At 42.5% G+C, this 15,080-nt stretch overlaps 2 protein-coding genes and 1 non-coding gene across 3 annotated transcripts; all 3 read right to left on the bottom strand.

Moving 5' to 3' along the window:
- Window positions 1-907: 907 nt before the first annotated feature.
- Window positions 908-1,528, bottom strand: BDB00DRAFT_908870 (uncharacterized protein; the record flags this gene model as incomplete). The annotated part of the gene is made up of 1 exon (XM_053128631.1): window positions 908-1,528. Exon 1 carries the CDS (start codon window positions 1,385-1,387, stop codon window positions 908-910), a length of 480 nt encoding a protein of 159 aa, XP_052979266.1. The 5' UTR covers window positions 1,388-1,528.
- Window positions 1,529-9,831: 8,303 nt separating this feature from the next.
- BDB00DRAFT_825630 (uncharacterized protein) lies at window positions 9,832-10,264 on the bottom strand (the record flags this gene model as incomplete). The annotated part of the gene is made up of 1 exon (XM_053123679.1): window positions 9,832-10,264. A coding segment is annotated over exon 1 (274 nt), but the record flags the coding sequence as incomplete, so codon positions are not given.
- A 3,587-nt stretch (window positions 10,265-13,851) lies between these two features.
- BDB00DRAFT_t58 lies at window positions 13,852-13,924 on the bottom strand. The gene has a single exon. It is a non-coding gene; the product is annotated as a tRNA-Phe (tRNA).
- Window positions 13,925-15,080: the final 1,156 nt, after the last annotated feature.

The following is a 15,080-nucleotide window of genomic DNA, read 5'->3' as shown; positions in this document are numbered from 1 at the left end:
GTTCATCGAATCTTTACAAGGTAAAGGGTTCGTTCTATTTATAGTTGTTCCTTTTGATAATTTGGGGGTGCAAGAGAGTTGTAGAGTTGCTGCGGTTGCTGCGGTAGTTACGTATTGTATTCTGATTGCTGCTTGGTGTGTGGTTCTTTTGTATGTTTGGTTTATTTGTTATGGGTGGTTCTCAGGGTAACACACCTCCTCGGGCCCGGAAAAAGATGGTCCCACATCGTTTAAATTGTTGTATAATGGATCGTAAGGTCGCTCTGTATGTGCGTCGGCGCTCCATCCGTTCGTATTTTTGTTGTAATTCTTTGTGATGTTCCTTGGATCGTAAAGTCACGCTGTGTATGTGTTGGTGCTCCATCCTTTTGGTTTGTTGTGTTTGATTGTGTGGATCGTAAAGTCGCTCTGTGTGTTTCGGTACTCTATCCGTTCGATTGCATTAATAATTTGTGTATGGATCGTAGAGTCGCTTTGCGTATGTGTTGGCGCTCCCTTGTATTGTTGTGGATTTGGTTACGGATCGTAGAGTCACTCTGTGTGTTTCGGCGCTCCATCCTTTTACTTGAATTGTCTCTTGGTGTTATTGGAATAGTTGTTGTGTGTTTGTATATGTGTATGACTAGTTTTCCCTTTTAATGCTGTACCCAATTTGAATATTTATTTGTGTATAAGATGTATATGTGTGTATGAATGTGGTACAGTTGATAGATAGATATATGATAGGTAATAAGAATGTTTTGTGGGTGTTGTTTTTGTGTTATATGTTTTTTTTTCTTTTTTTTTTTTTACTACATTTTTTTGGGTTACAGCAAGGTTACTACTCCGGAGTCGTCTATTCAAACCCTTCTTGGCGATTGCCAAACATGAGGTGGCAACAATCTCGGCAATAAAAATTTGTCGGTATTCACGTGAACGTGTTTTGTAGGATTGTGTTGATGACAATGGATCTCACTTGATCCTCAGAGAAGTAGGGCTGAGGGTGGACGCGGCATCTTGCTACGATCCTATTTGCGTGACCTGCTAATTGTAATAGTTGTTCATTCACATGTTCTCTCATAGCCAAGAGAGTGGAGGCTTCCGCGAAGTAATTGGTAAGTTCGATATGTGTACGGAGGTCCTCGTGAACAAGGCTTGCTATTTTTTCAAACGCGTTTTCCGTGGCGTCCTTTGGTGGTGGTGGTGTTGTCGGTTGCTGGCTGCTAGCTGATTCGTCGTCGACGTCCATCGGTTCTTCTCGCCATCCGCCTTCTTGTCGGCTAGGGATGTGCGCGGGTGGCGATCCCCATCCATTCATGTTGTTGCCTGACATCACCTCTTGTGCCCATGGAGCGGCAATGGTGAAGCTGTCGGTGTTTTGGATATTGCTGTTGTTGTTGTTGTTCATTGTAGTAGTTCAAGTGGTATGATAGAGTTGATTGTTTAGGATATTTTTCTTCTTTATATACGTTTTTTTTTCTCTATTTTATAATATGTTCTTTTTGAAATGTATAAATTCTTTTTTATGCATATGCACGTTTATATTTCAGAGTTATGGTTCTATGAACGTCCTCTAGTAGGTCGATAGCTACTATCTCTTTTCTTCTTTTTCTTTGTTTTTCTCCGATTTCCTGCATTTTTAGTCCTTCTCGATTTTCCTTGCTGCGGCATCGTCTGTGTTGTTTCGTCTTGGTCTGATTCTGATACATCTTCTTGTGGTGGTACTGCATCGACCTCGTCGGTAATGAGGTGCAGCGATGCCTGAGGTATTGGGGCTCGGTACTCGGTATCAGGTAGGGTATAAGAGCGCAATCGGTTTCCATGGTAGGGGTTCGGTAAGAATCTTCCTTGCATCGTTTTTAATCGATAGGTGCCGCGTTTGTTGACCTTGTGAATCAAGAATGGTCCTTCCCATAGATCTTCTAGGCGTCCTGCCCAATTTCCTTCCAAGTAATTTTGATATACTTGAACAGTATCTCCAATTTGGAAAATGCGTTTCAGTTCCTTGCCTTGCTGCAGTAATTTCTTTTCGATTCTCTGTTTCTGTGCCGCTTGTGCACTTTTGACTGTATCGATCGCTTCTTCTCTTATTGTATTGAGTCTTGTGATATGTTCCTCAAATAAGTTGAGTATGATCGTATCTTCGTCGCGCTCATCATCCTCTTCCAGGAGATCTGCAATGTTTGTTTGTGGTTGCACGTGTCGGTCGAAAGGTGTATGTGGTTCTCGTCCGTAGATCAAGTAAAATGGAGATCGCTTCGTCGTTTCTTGTCGAATGCTGCGGTATGCGAATAGTAGTGCAGGTAGGTACATTGGCCAGTTCTTCTTTTCTTCTTTATTGAGTCTTTTCAACATGACTCCGACCGTTCGATTAAATCGTTCGACTAGTCCGTTCGCTTGTGGATGATATGGTGATGTGAGTCGATGTTCGATGCCGTATTGCTTGCAGACGGCATTTACAAGGTTGTTTTGGATAGGTAAGCCGTTGTCTGAGCACAAAACACGTGGGCAGCCATGTATAGTAATGACACATTCGTAAACAAACAGAGAAACTTCTGCTGCATTTGCCACTTGTAAGGCACGTGCTTCGACATATTTGCTGAAAGAACAAATAGCTACAATGATATAGCGATGTAGGCTCTGGGCTGTTGGTAGATGTTTGATATCGATATGCACGTTCTCAAACGGAATGTTCGAAACCGGAATCGGGTATAGTGTTTCTTGGTTGTTGGGTTTCTTGTGTTGGTGACACCGGTCGCATTGTGCGATGAATTGTTTTACGTCTTGCGCCATTCCTCGCCAGTAGTATTTTGTTTTTAGCTTGAATAGTGTATTTTGGAATGCAAAATGTCCCCCAAGAGGATGTTTGTGTACCATCCAGATTGCATCTTTGATCTCGCTCCTCTGTAGGATCATTTTTGGCGTGGATCCTTTGCGGTAGAGTTTTTCCATTTATAACGATATAGTGTTCGTTTTGAGTGCGAATTGTTTTCCGTAGTTCCTTGCTACTAGTTGGTGGGTATTCGAGTGTTTCAAGATAATACTTGAGTCCGTTGTATATGTTGTTATCCATTGTGATTTTGGTTGTGACACAGTAGATGTAGTTGTATGTCGTCGAGTAATTTGAGAATGTTTCAAAATAAGCTTTGTGCGGGGTGATGTTGTAATAGTGTTGTGATCGACGTTGGTATGTTGCTATCAGTGTTGTTCGTGATGTGTTGATAATCAGTTTGTGATCGGCGTCCGGTTGGCTTTGTGGTACGTTGATTGATTGTGTTCAGTGTTTCAAGTGTTATGCAGTTGTTGTGGTCTGGAATCTTTAGATTTGTTCGCGGCGTTTGGAATGTCCTGTGTTGGTGACTTCGGTTATTTTTGGTGTATTCTCGTCTTGCTGTATTGGTTCGTCAGTCGTCGTCTTTTCTTCTTGTTTTTTCTCCAGTTCAACGTCTTCGAAATTTCCACATTTGAATCGTAGGCAACGGTCGAATTTGCTGTTCGTGGTTTCTCCAAATCCTGGTAGTCTGCTGAGGAAGTCAACGTTTCGGTTTTGGTGGGCGCTCTTGTAGTGTACGTCGAATTCGTATTCACTCAGTGTCTCAATCCACCTGGCCATTATGCCTGTTGGTTCTTTCTGGTTTAATATTCCACGTAGTGCGCTGTGGTCACAATACACGTCGAATTTATTCAACAAGAATGGTTTCAAGAGTCTTGCACTCCAGACAAGACATGCCATCTCTAATCGGGAACTGCTATAGTTCTTTTCTCCTTTTGTGGTGACGCGTGAGTGGTAAGATATTACTCTCTCTTTTCCTTGGTCGTCCTTTTGCATTAATGCTGCGCCAAATGCTTCCTTTGATGCATCTACTCTCAGTATGAAAGGTCTATGGAAATCTGGTCGTGCTAGGATGGGTGGAGAAATAAGAGTTTCTTTCAGTTTATTAAAAGCTTTTGTTTCCTCTTCTCCCTATGGCTTGGCATCTTGCTTGGTCTGGTTATATAGTACTCGTGCTATCGCACTGAACCGCGGTATCCAGTTTCGGTACCATGACATACAGCCTAAAAAGGACTTCAGCTGTGTCACAGTTTTCGGTATTGGTAATTCTCGAATTTTCTTGGTGCGTGCTTCATCTACGCAAATTCCTTCTCCAGTGATGATATGTCCAAGGAATGAAATATCAGTTTTGAAAAACCAACATTTTTTAACTCCAAGTTTTAGTCCAGCATTTCGTAAACATTCAAATACTCGGCGAAGGTGTTCAAGATGGTCCTCAGTTGTTTTTGAATGCACGTTCAAGTCATCCAGGTATCGACAAAGTATGTCTTCTTCTTTTTGGAATGCTAGTCGTACTAGGGTTACGAAAACAGATGGTGCAGCGTGGTATCCTTGTGGTAGTCGGTTGAACTCATATGCTCCAAATTTTGTAGAGAAAGCCGTTAGCGGTTTGCTTTGTTCGGCGAGTTTTACTTGGAAGTATCCATCCTTTAAGTCAAGGCTTGAAAAAATCCGGGATTGTCCTACAGCTTGTATTTCCTGCCAAAAGCTGTCTACGTATGTCGCCGGTCGTATCGATGATTTATTCAACCCTCGCATGTCGGCAATGAATCTGTATGACTTGTTGTCCTTTTTCTTGATGAGCATGACTGGTGCGGCCCAAGGTGAGTTGGATGGTCGTATTATTCCGAGGCAGCAGTACCGATCAAGTTCCTTTTTCAGTGCAGCAGCTTCTACAGGTGCTAATCTGTAGGGTTTGGAGGCTACTGGTATCGCGTCCTTCTTTAGAGTGATTTTATGTTCCAATAGGTCGGTACATCCAAGATCGTCGTCTGTCCAGGCAAAGCAGTCTTGATATTGTCGTACGAGTTCGAGAAAGGCTTTTCGTAGCTTGCCATCGTGGTCATCAGGGATGTCAGGTATGTTGGTAACTTTAATTGTTCTTCGGTTAACGGGGTCGGTGTTGGAATATCTTTGTTGGTTTCGGTTCGGTTCACCATTGGTGTTTCTATTCCGGGGTCTGCATTGTCTTGTATTTCATGAAAGGTGCCAATAAAGCTCGTGGTGAAATAATCAATTGTGAAGGCAGATTATTTTTGATCGTGATGGTGAAGGTTGTGGCTCCTTGTTCTACGTCTGGGCAGAAGTATTCATGTCTTGTTTCTGCAGGGTGGACTCCTTGTTCTGGTACAAAATATAGTGGTTTCGTTGTGGGTCTGAGAAATCTACCGTGCACTTGAGTGGTAAAACCGGCGGGTATAGTAATGTTCTCTCTCGACCAAACTTCTATGGTGTTATTCGGCTCGATGTTCCTAGTCTCCAGTAGTGTAGGTGATTGTGCACCGTGATCCAAGAAGAATAACTCTTCCTCGTATCGGGCTCCTTGTCGTTGCAGTGTTGGATATGGATATTGCAGGTTGATATCGTAACCATATATCTCTTCATTGTTCAAGTCTTCAGAGTAAACGGTATCGGAGTCATCGTCTCATATATAATGTTGCTCCATGTAGTCTCCTAGTAGGAATCCACTTGGGATATCTACTTCGCAGAATGAAAAGTTTTCCAGGGTGATCGTGCAGTCTGTGGCTCCGGCTCGTATGCTAGGATAATTGGTTGCTTCAATGGGTGCAGTCGCTGATATTTGCGGATAGAAGTTTACATCTGCAGAGATTGTGCGAGGTAATTTCCCATAGAAATATGCTTTTCCCTTTGGTGGTATTGTGAATCCCTCGGCTGTTTCGACTTCAAAACAGGGTGATCCATCGGCAGCTGTCCATTCCTTGACATTTGGTTTGTAACGTTGGCGGTCATCGTTTAGAAAGAATTCTGCATGTTTTGTTTGTTCGATCTCCTCTTCTCCCGAGGATTCTTCATCATCACTTTCTTCTGATGAGGTTGATTCGTCGTTTTCACTACTGGAGTATTCGTAATTGCTGTCGTCGCTTTCGGTTTCAGATTCTTCTTCTATGTCGGATTCGTCGGATTCTTCGTATAATGTTATACGTGGTTCTTGGTAACGTTGTGTCTTCTTGCTGGGCATTTCTCGAACGTATGTAAGTGGTGCACAGGATTGTTGTCCCTTATAGTTGACGGTGATGGTTGCATCCTCAAAATTTATCTTTGCTTTTACAAGATCCAAGAAGTTTGTTCCAATAATGAGTGACACTGGGCAATTACCTAATACTTCGACTGTAATAGGCACTTCAAGGAAATTGCCAACTTGGATTTTGAAGTCTCGAATTACTCCTTGGGAGGCTTGAAACTTCGCGTTTCCCAAAGTAAACACTGTGTTTGACGGTCCATCAATCTTTAGACTTAATGTGTCCGCAAGCATTCTTGATATGCAGGTTTTGGCTGCTCCTGTATCAATAAGTGTTTCAACTGGATGTCCTTTCAGATGAAAATTTGCGTATGCTGCAGTTGAGTCTAGATTTGGCTTCAGTTCCAATATGTTAGAGATTTATCTTTTCTTCTGCGTACAGCAGTGAAGCTATGTAGGTCTCGTCTAAATTTAGGACAAGCCTTGATAAGTTCTCCGATCTTTATTTGGGCTGTTATGTTGGATACATCTTCTACAATATCGTAGTCGATAATTGGTTTCGTTCTAGGCGCGCGTTGTGGCTTTGGTTTTCTTGCTTCGTCGATGTTGTTCTTCCGTATAGGTTCCTTTCCTTTGTTCGGGGATCTGTCTATTTCCATCGGTCGTTCAACTGGTCGATCCGTCATCGTTTGGTCATTCCTAGTAGTATCCATTGGTGTAGCCATCTCTCTTGGTATAGCCTGTGGTTGGTTCGTCGGCTCATTGGTTCTTGAAGATGATGGTCGTTTGTTGATTTCTTGTTCCTGGAATTGTACTCGTCGTTGTCGTTTTTTTGCTGGATCGGGTTTGTCTGCGTGTACAATTTTATTGACTTTTGATCCTAATCTCAGGCTCATACTTCGTCGTTTTTCAGTGTTTTCTAAGCTCAAGGGTCGCTTTTGTACAGTGTATAAGTCTTGAGCGTTGTTATATTCTCGATGTTGCAGGTCGGATTTGCTTTTGCTTTTGGTTGTTTTTCGGTTCCTTGCGGGTTTGTTATAGTTGGTGGGGGCGTTCAGTTGACCGCGTCTCTCATGAGCAACTGGCCCTAGTAGTTTTTTGGCTTGTTGTATCCTTGAGATTCTTCGTAATACTGGTCGTCGTAGTATTCTTCTTCTGAATGCCAATAATCGTCAACATCGTCGTAGTAGTCCTCTTGGTATCGATCTTCCAAATGTGCGAAATTGCTGTATACATTGGGTCGGCTATTACTGTTCAGTCGATCTTCTTTTGGTGTTCTCATGGCAGGTTCCTCGTTCTGGTTGGGTCTTCCGTTCGACTGCCTTTGATCGTGGTCCTTTTGTTGTTGTAGACGTCCGTTGTTATGGCTTTGTTGCTGTTGATATTGTCGCTGGTTGTTGTTGTAGTAAGGTCGGCGGTCTTGATATGGGCGTTGTCTTTCATTCCCATTTTGCTGGTCATTGTAGTTTTGTCGTCGACCTGGTTGGTAAGGGTATCGTCTTTCTTGACTTCGAGGTGGATAGCTTGGTCTTCGTGCATTGTAGTTGGCATTGTTTTGCTGAACCACGTTGCTTCTTTGTTGTGATCTGAAGGCAATTCGCGCTGCTGTTGCAGGGGAGTATCCTGCCTCAACTAGTTGTTCGATCTTTTCATCTAAGATTTGATCTTCTTCCGTGTCTAGTTGGTTGTGGGGTTCACCCATTACGGCGAGCGTCTGGCCGTCTCTTCGTCTTTGGTTTACTCTGCGAATGCTTCCGTTGTCTCTTTCAGCATTCCAATATCCTTCAGCGTATTGAAGTACCAATTCGTGCGTCAATGCGCGGCTTCTAATGCAATGTTTTCTGATTTCGGGTAGTAATCCAGCTTTGAATCGAGATTGTACTTGGCTTGCTTCCGTGATGCCTGCTTCATGAGCTGCTTCACGTAGTCTTCCGAGAAAGATCTGGGGCTTTCATCGATCTTCTGCATTATGGTGTAGAAGTGTTCACGGAATCGTTGGATGTCATATTCAGTTACGTAGTTGTCTTCGAGCAAATCTAATGCTGCTATAACTGTGACGGGGGAGTTGTTCTCATCTCTTTCTTCCTGTAATTCAGGCAAGACTTGAGTTTGATAATAGGTTAAAGCCGGTCCTTGCAATACTCCTTGCAAAATTTCTAGTCGTCTTGTCTCCGATTGAGCGCCTGTGACGAGTATGTAAGAAGTAAACGCACGACGAAATGTGCGGAAACTCTCATGCTCGAATCTACTGTAAGTCAGCCAATGAGGGGGCATGGAAGAGCGTGTGCTGTCGTCCAACAAAGTAAGTTCGTCTCGCACGTTGTTTGTTTGGAAAGCTCCTGGCATGTATTTTTGCATCTTGACTTGTCTTCTTGTCCTTGATAGATATCCGATCGGGCAGGTAGTTCTTGTCCTTGTGATTGTTTCGTGGGAATGCCTTGATGTAGGATGTTCTTGAGATCGTTATCCTTGGTAATTGTCTTGTTTTGTGCTTGTTATCCCTCTAGTGAGCACCAGATGTGTTACAGTGAATTTGGGGTATTCCAGGTAGTTGCGTAACGGTTTATGTGTATGTTTTGTAGTGAGCACCAGTAATAATATCATTTATTACAGACGGGTTTTGAAGTGATATGAGTGTAAAGTAAGGTAAAAATGTGTATGGGTTATGTCCAAGGTTGTAAATAGTAGGGAGCTGTTGTCTTGATTAAGCTCAGTGAGTAGAAATGAGGATTAGGGATACTACGTCTGTCCAAAATGAATGAGGAATAAGGATCAGGAATGTTACGTCTGTCCAAGTAAATGAGAAATAAGAGCAGGAATGTTACGTCTGGTCTTAATATAAGAGTTTATTTAGCTTCAGTTATGAGCAATAAACAATATATAAGATAAAATAAGCCGTGTTTAGGTCTTGAGTGATTGAAAACAACACTTGAAAAGTTAAGTCAAAAGTGGGAGGTAGAAATTCAATGTCTTTATTCAAATAAAAATGATGGGGTATTTATATCTTTCTGGTTATTTAATAATGTCTAAGATAATTCATACTGCGGTTGCTGCGGTTGCTGCGCAACGCCATGCTACGGTAACTTGCTGTTACTGCGGATGCTGCGGTAGTTGTTGCTGCTGCGGATGCTGCGGTAATGCTCTTATTCAACAAGCTGTTCATCGAATCTTTACAAGGTAAAGGGTTCGTTCTATTTATAGTTGTTCCTTTTGATAATTTGGGGGTGCAAGAGAGTTGTAGAGTTGCTGTGGTTGCTGCGGTAGTTACGTATTGTATTCTGATTGCCGCTTGGTGTGTGGTTCTTTTGTATGTTTGGTTTATTTGTTATGGGTAGTTCTCGGGGTAACAATAGTATAGATAAGGCACTTAGGTAAAATTCTCTTCCGCTCAAATGCGGGCAGATTTATTTGCACACCCCCTCATACACACCCCCAGTCACACCCAGGTAGAATTTCCGTTACACACACCCCTCTGACATTTCTTTCATGCACACCCCCTCACACCCTTTTGACTGAAAAGAATTGGGAGAATGCATAAAGAAAACTGATACAGGATTCATCTATTAGTCTAAGTGTAAGGTGTTGGCAAAAAGAATTAAAAAAGAGAAGGTGGCAGGGAAAGTAAGAAAGGTAGCGAAAAAGTAAGAGGATCAAGTGTCAATTAGCTGATTAATTATTTCGGCTACAGGTGGTTAAGTCTTCGCCCTCAGAATCAGATGCGTGAATGGGATGCATTTCTTCGTCATTGGGAATCGTGAAATCGGGAAACGGTCGTATAGACCGTTCAAAAGAATCTTCAAAAAGGGGATACCAAAGATCATCGCAAATGCTTTTGTGTGGTCCACGACCCTCAGGGAATATTTCAGGCCACTGGATAGCTGCGTTGTTTTTGGTCATAATGAGTATGAAGTGGTTTCCAGTAAGCCGTATGACGATTGGGTGGGTGCGCTTGGCGTATACTGGGTTGGTTGTTAAAGGGAAGAAAATGTGCGGTTGTGCGCCATCTATAACAATTGGCGTTTCGAACGTATCAGCAGCAATTTGACTGCATTCAGGCGAGACGAACCATTCACTTGAATATGGATTGAGTACTTTGAGCAAACGACCCTTTTTATAGTATTGGTAAAGCGTATTGGCGTTGGAGAGGTACTGATCGATCATCTTGGTCTTGACATCGACGTACCGCTCCTCTGTGTTATACAGCTCAACAGCTAAGGCCCGAAAGCCACAGTTACCGTCTGGCATGGGATTATGCACCAATTCTACAGCTGGTGGAGGAATCCATTTGCAAACAAGGTTGAGGTTGGGTACAAAGCGAATTTTTGGAGGAGGAGGGATGGTGAGTGCCATGTTGTTTGCTTCATTTGCTATTGTCGGCTCCATCTTTCCGTTCCTACAGATAGTAAAGATTTAAATAAAGAATTGGCTATACATCTTAATGCATAGAACTTTACCATATTGCTGCAGCATCACGACCAATGCCGGTGTTTGCTTTCTTTCGGCTTTGAGAGTCTTGATGCTCTAAAGTGATCAGCTCACGCTTGTTGCTGCTGTTTTGTGGTTTTTGGGTGCTTTTGGGGATTGATTTTGGCTGCTGAAGCTGCTCAACGTCGATGAACATATCATCATTGATAGATTGTAGGTGCGCGAGGAGAGTTGCACGTTGTTGATTATCTGGAAAGCGGTGTACAAGATTGTTGAGGTGTGTGAATTCTCCTTCGATTTGCGATTCCAGGCTTGGGGCTTTAAATGAACCAGTCAACCTCAAAATGTTGCTATTGCTATTGCTTGTTGTGTTTAATTCTCCTAATAACAGCAAAAATCAGATACTGTACGTTACAAATATAACAGTTCTTACATAACAGCCATGGCTACCTTGAGATGCCGTTTTCTCAGGATAAAGGTGCCAGCGTCTAGGAATTAAACTTAAGGGGATTTCACCCTGTGATGGAAGCACATGGCAGCATGGAATATCATAATGATACTTGATTGCACATCGGCAGTCATCAGTCTTTAACAGATTATTGACTGTTAGCTCGTTGCGGATAGCGTAGAAAGCAAACTCGGAAATTTTACGTTCTATAGCTGCCAAACGCTGCTTTTGCTATGGTGGGATGTACGAGTTTCCGCCAAAACTTTCCTTGTCGACCTGGCGCTTCCAATTCAAGTTCTAATATAAGGAAGAAAGCATGTAAGAGCCTCGTCACTAACAGATCAATATAATTACTATAAGAGATAAACCTTTAATCGATAAAACTCGTCAATTTGCGTAAAGGCAGTTAGGAGATTGCCACTTGAGGACATGATTGCCAATTTCATGTTGGCATGAGCCCGTGGTTTCGAGAACCGCATTCTAATCCAGTTGAGGTGAACCTTCTAATGATATGGATTGCGTCTTGTGTCTGTTGAGCTTTGCATTGGATGCTTCTTGGTATAGTGCCAGATGATGGAGTGTACACTCGAAATCATTTGTATCGTGGGCGAAAACGAGAATGTTATCCGCATATGCAAGAACTTTAATAGATGGAGAAGTAGGGATTGATACTTGTCCTGGTGCAATAGGATCAAACCTGTATCCCTGAATATAGTTGTCCTCTTAGATCGCCCGAAGAAGTGGTTCGAGCGCCAAATTGAAGAGTATCAGGGAGAGCGAATCGCCCTGCCATAGACCGCGTCATTGCTAGAAAGGTTGTGTCAGATGACTGTTGACATTGATCTGGATGTGTGTGTTGAAGAAAAGAGCTTAAATGCAGTGGATGACAGTAGTAGGGAATTCAAATCGTTCGAGTGCTTTGATGAGATACTGTGGGTGAACCCGATCATAAGCTTTTTCCTGATCTAGGAGGAGACCAAGAGCTGCTGATGATGACGTGTGGGCAGCGTGTTCCATGATGAGTTGAGCAACCAAACCGTTTTCGGCAATGAAACAATTTAGGAGAAAACCAGTTTGTTGGCAGTTGATAACCGAGTCGGCGGCAGTGACAAGTCGTTTATTCAACAAGTGGGTAAATATCGTCGAGTCGCAGTTACTCATAAAGAGTGGGCGCCAATTTTTGAGGGAGCTAAGAGCACCTTTCTTCAGGAGCAAGTGGATGCAAGTGTCAGTCCAGGACGTTGGATAGATGCCTCGTGTCAGTGCATCATCATATATACTGAGAATGAGTGGCTCAGCTGCTAGATGTTTGAACACTAGTGACCAAATTCCATGTGGCAACCCGTCTAGACTAGGGCTACTCCGCCGTGGAGCACGCCTAGCTGGAGGGCTTCCAGGGTGAATGGCATAGTCATCGTTTCTGTGTGAGTGTCAGAAATGTGTGCCTCTGTCAGAATGTGATCGAGTAGACATTGAATGGCTGTTTCGTCGACATCATCTGGTATATTAGGTCGTTGTAGAAGGAGTATGTGGCAGCTTACATGTCAGTGATCGTTTCACATACTGCGCCAGTTTGTGGATGGATCAGAGGTGGGATGTTGAGCTGTTAGGCTCACTGATCCACCGTTTTTTTTCAAGTAACCAGTGGATGTTTCACCAAGTTCACGCCAGTAGGTGTTGGCTCACAATGCCAGAGTGTCACAAAGCTCTTATTGCACCGTGGCTATATGTTGTTCGATGATGGGTAAACGCCAGGCCCAGATGCTGGCTGGTGGGTTGCTTCATAAGAATGTGTTGCATTTCACTTGCAGTGAGGCCAGGTGTTTCGTGGTACTGTTCACACGTTGACGACTGAAGTGTTGCATTTGCTTTTCGATCACCACCTTAAGCTGTTTCCAGTGTTCTTGGTTGCTGCGGGCAGGGTCGAGGGATGCAAAGAAACTTATTAGGCTTTGAGCAAGTTGGCAACGGAAATCCTTGTAGTTGAGAATCAGTGGATTGCCACGCTAGTATCCTTTGCCAGTGTTGGCTAGAGGACCAAGATCCAATATAGTGGATAGTTGTGCATGATCGGTCCAGGTTGGAGCTGAATAAGACACTTCACTAGCCTTCACTGCATTCTGGAAAAGTAGTGAAGCAAAGATGTAATTGATGGTAGACATAGTGTGAGTACCCCGATGAAAGGTTAGAAGAGGTGTAGCCACAGGGTCTGGGTTGATGCAATTGACAAATTTTTGTTGCAGCATATAGTTCCATTCAGTAGATGCGTTGGTAGCTGTAGTTGAAATCACTGGTGATGATGAGTCGGTCGAGATATGGTTGATCGGGGTCGAAAATAGCTGATTGTTGTACTGTGGCGAGTTGTTGCAGCTTGAGCTGGAGCATAGAGTGTCAAAAAATAAAATGGTGGAAAGTCGTGTCAGCAATGTTCGACACGGACAAAAATGGTACGAGGGTCGTTGATGATAGGCAAGCATGTCAGAGTAATATCGGGACGCTTGTCAATGGTGGATGACGCAGCGTTTTGGTGGGAGGCATTAGTTGAGATAAAGAAAACCAGTTTCGCAATGATCAAGCAGGCATTCATACACTATCATGGCAGAGGCATGGGTACAGGCGAAGCAGCAATGGATAAACTGTTAACTTTGCATCAAGGCACTATGCCTATGGCGAAGTTTGGTGCGTGTTTGAAAACAGTGCTAAATAGAGTACAACCGGACATGGCGGAATTCTTAAGGCTGCATTTTTTTTCTCGAATTATGCCAATGTCGATGTCACAAAGGAAGTAGCCAAATACCATCTAAAAACACTTGATGACGCCATCAGTCTCAAGCACGTAAATAGGCAAGTCAACAAAAAGTCCAATTCTGAAAAGTTCTTGCCTAGGTGTGTATTCTCTGATATCATTTTACAAAACGACGACACACCAAAAGGATTCAACACTGTATTTAAAATACATTATGAAACTGCTCGAGATGTGGATTGAACACATGACCTTTAGATCTTCAGTCTAACGCTCTCCCAACTGAGCTACTCAAGCGAGATATCTGTCGAGCGTTGCGCGCGGTAAGATCCACACGGGTTTCTGCTTTATCCACTGGAGTTAGTAAGCGATTTCAGAGTGCTTTCATGATTCCTTTCAGAGTACTTTCAGAGTACACTGAATGACCGTTTTGTTTACAGGTTATGCACGTCTCCTGTATGTCATTTGTAGCTTCTTACTAGCTGGGGAGATGTTTAAGCAGTACAGTGTTATTGGCAAGTTCGTAGCTTCCTGTGTATTAAGGCTTACTAATGATTTGTTGGGTGAAACAAACTTCCATTCCCTTTATCCGATTCCATTCGCTCAAATACCACTCATACACGCCTTTTCATTTGCTCACAATTGCTCATGCATATATATATATATTGCTCATACGTGCATATAGCCAATGATAGTGCTTTATTAGACCACACGGCACTGATGGTGACGCATCAGCATAGGTAGTAAAAAAAAGGATGGAAAAATAGTATACAAAAAATAGTAGGGGAAAAAAATACAAAAGAAAAGCCATATAGAAACTATTCAATAAACTACACATGCTGATGGTATTCAAAAAGCAGCAGTACTAAGGGATTCTTGCTACAGTGATGTACATAGAGATTTTTAATAGAAAAAAAGAGAAAAAGTATGATCATTTAGAATACGTCCTATACTGTGTAGGAGTAGGCAAATAACACAGCTGAAAAGTGGGTTATTAGCTATACTATTTTCAAAAATAATGCAGTAAATAACCCAGTGGGTTATTCGACATCTAAAAGTGTGATTCCGGGGAATACACTAGTTTATTCGTGTAATGCAAGTAGAAGCAACGTAACACCCCCCATGCCCCAATTCTTTATATATGGACGATAGTACTATACATTACATTGTAGAACGGTCTAGGTACTCCCTATATCTATTTGACCAGTGACAATGTGCATCGATTTATAGTAACGAAAAAAAAGGATGATGGTGAAAGCAACAAATAGAAAGCGATTTGGTTTTTGGTTTTAGAATAGCAGCAATGAATAGCAAAAATAAATTTCACTATGGCAATAAAGGATTTTATTTATGTTATATGTATCTTTGATAATGACAATAGCAATAATAGTAGCTAATAATAAATCTAAGGCTAATGCTATGGTATGGAGGGGACTAGTAGCAGCAGGGACGG

This window comes from Zychaea mexicana (assembly GCF_025766255.1).
Source record: "Zychaea mexicana strain RSA 1403 chromosome Unknown BDB00scaffold_41, whole genome shotgun sequence".
Lineage (NCBI taxonomy): Eukaryota > Fungi > Mucoromycota > Mucoromycetes > Mucorales > Lichtheimiaceae > Zychaea > Zychaea mexicana.
Note: the sequence above shows the minus strand (reverse complement) of the source record. Positions and strands in the feature narration are given on the sequence as shown.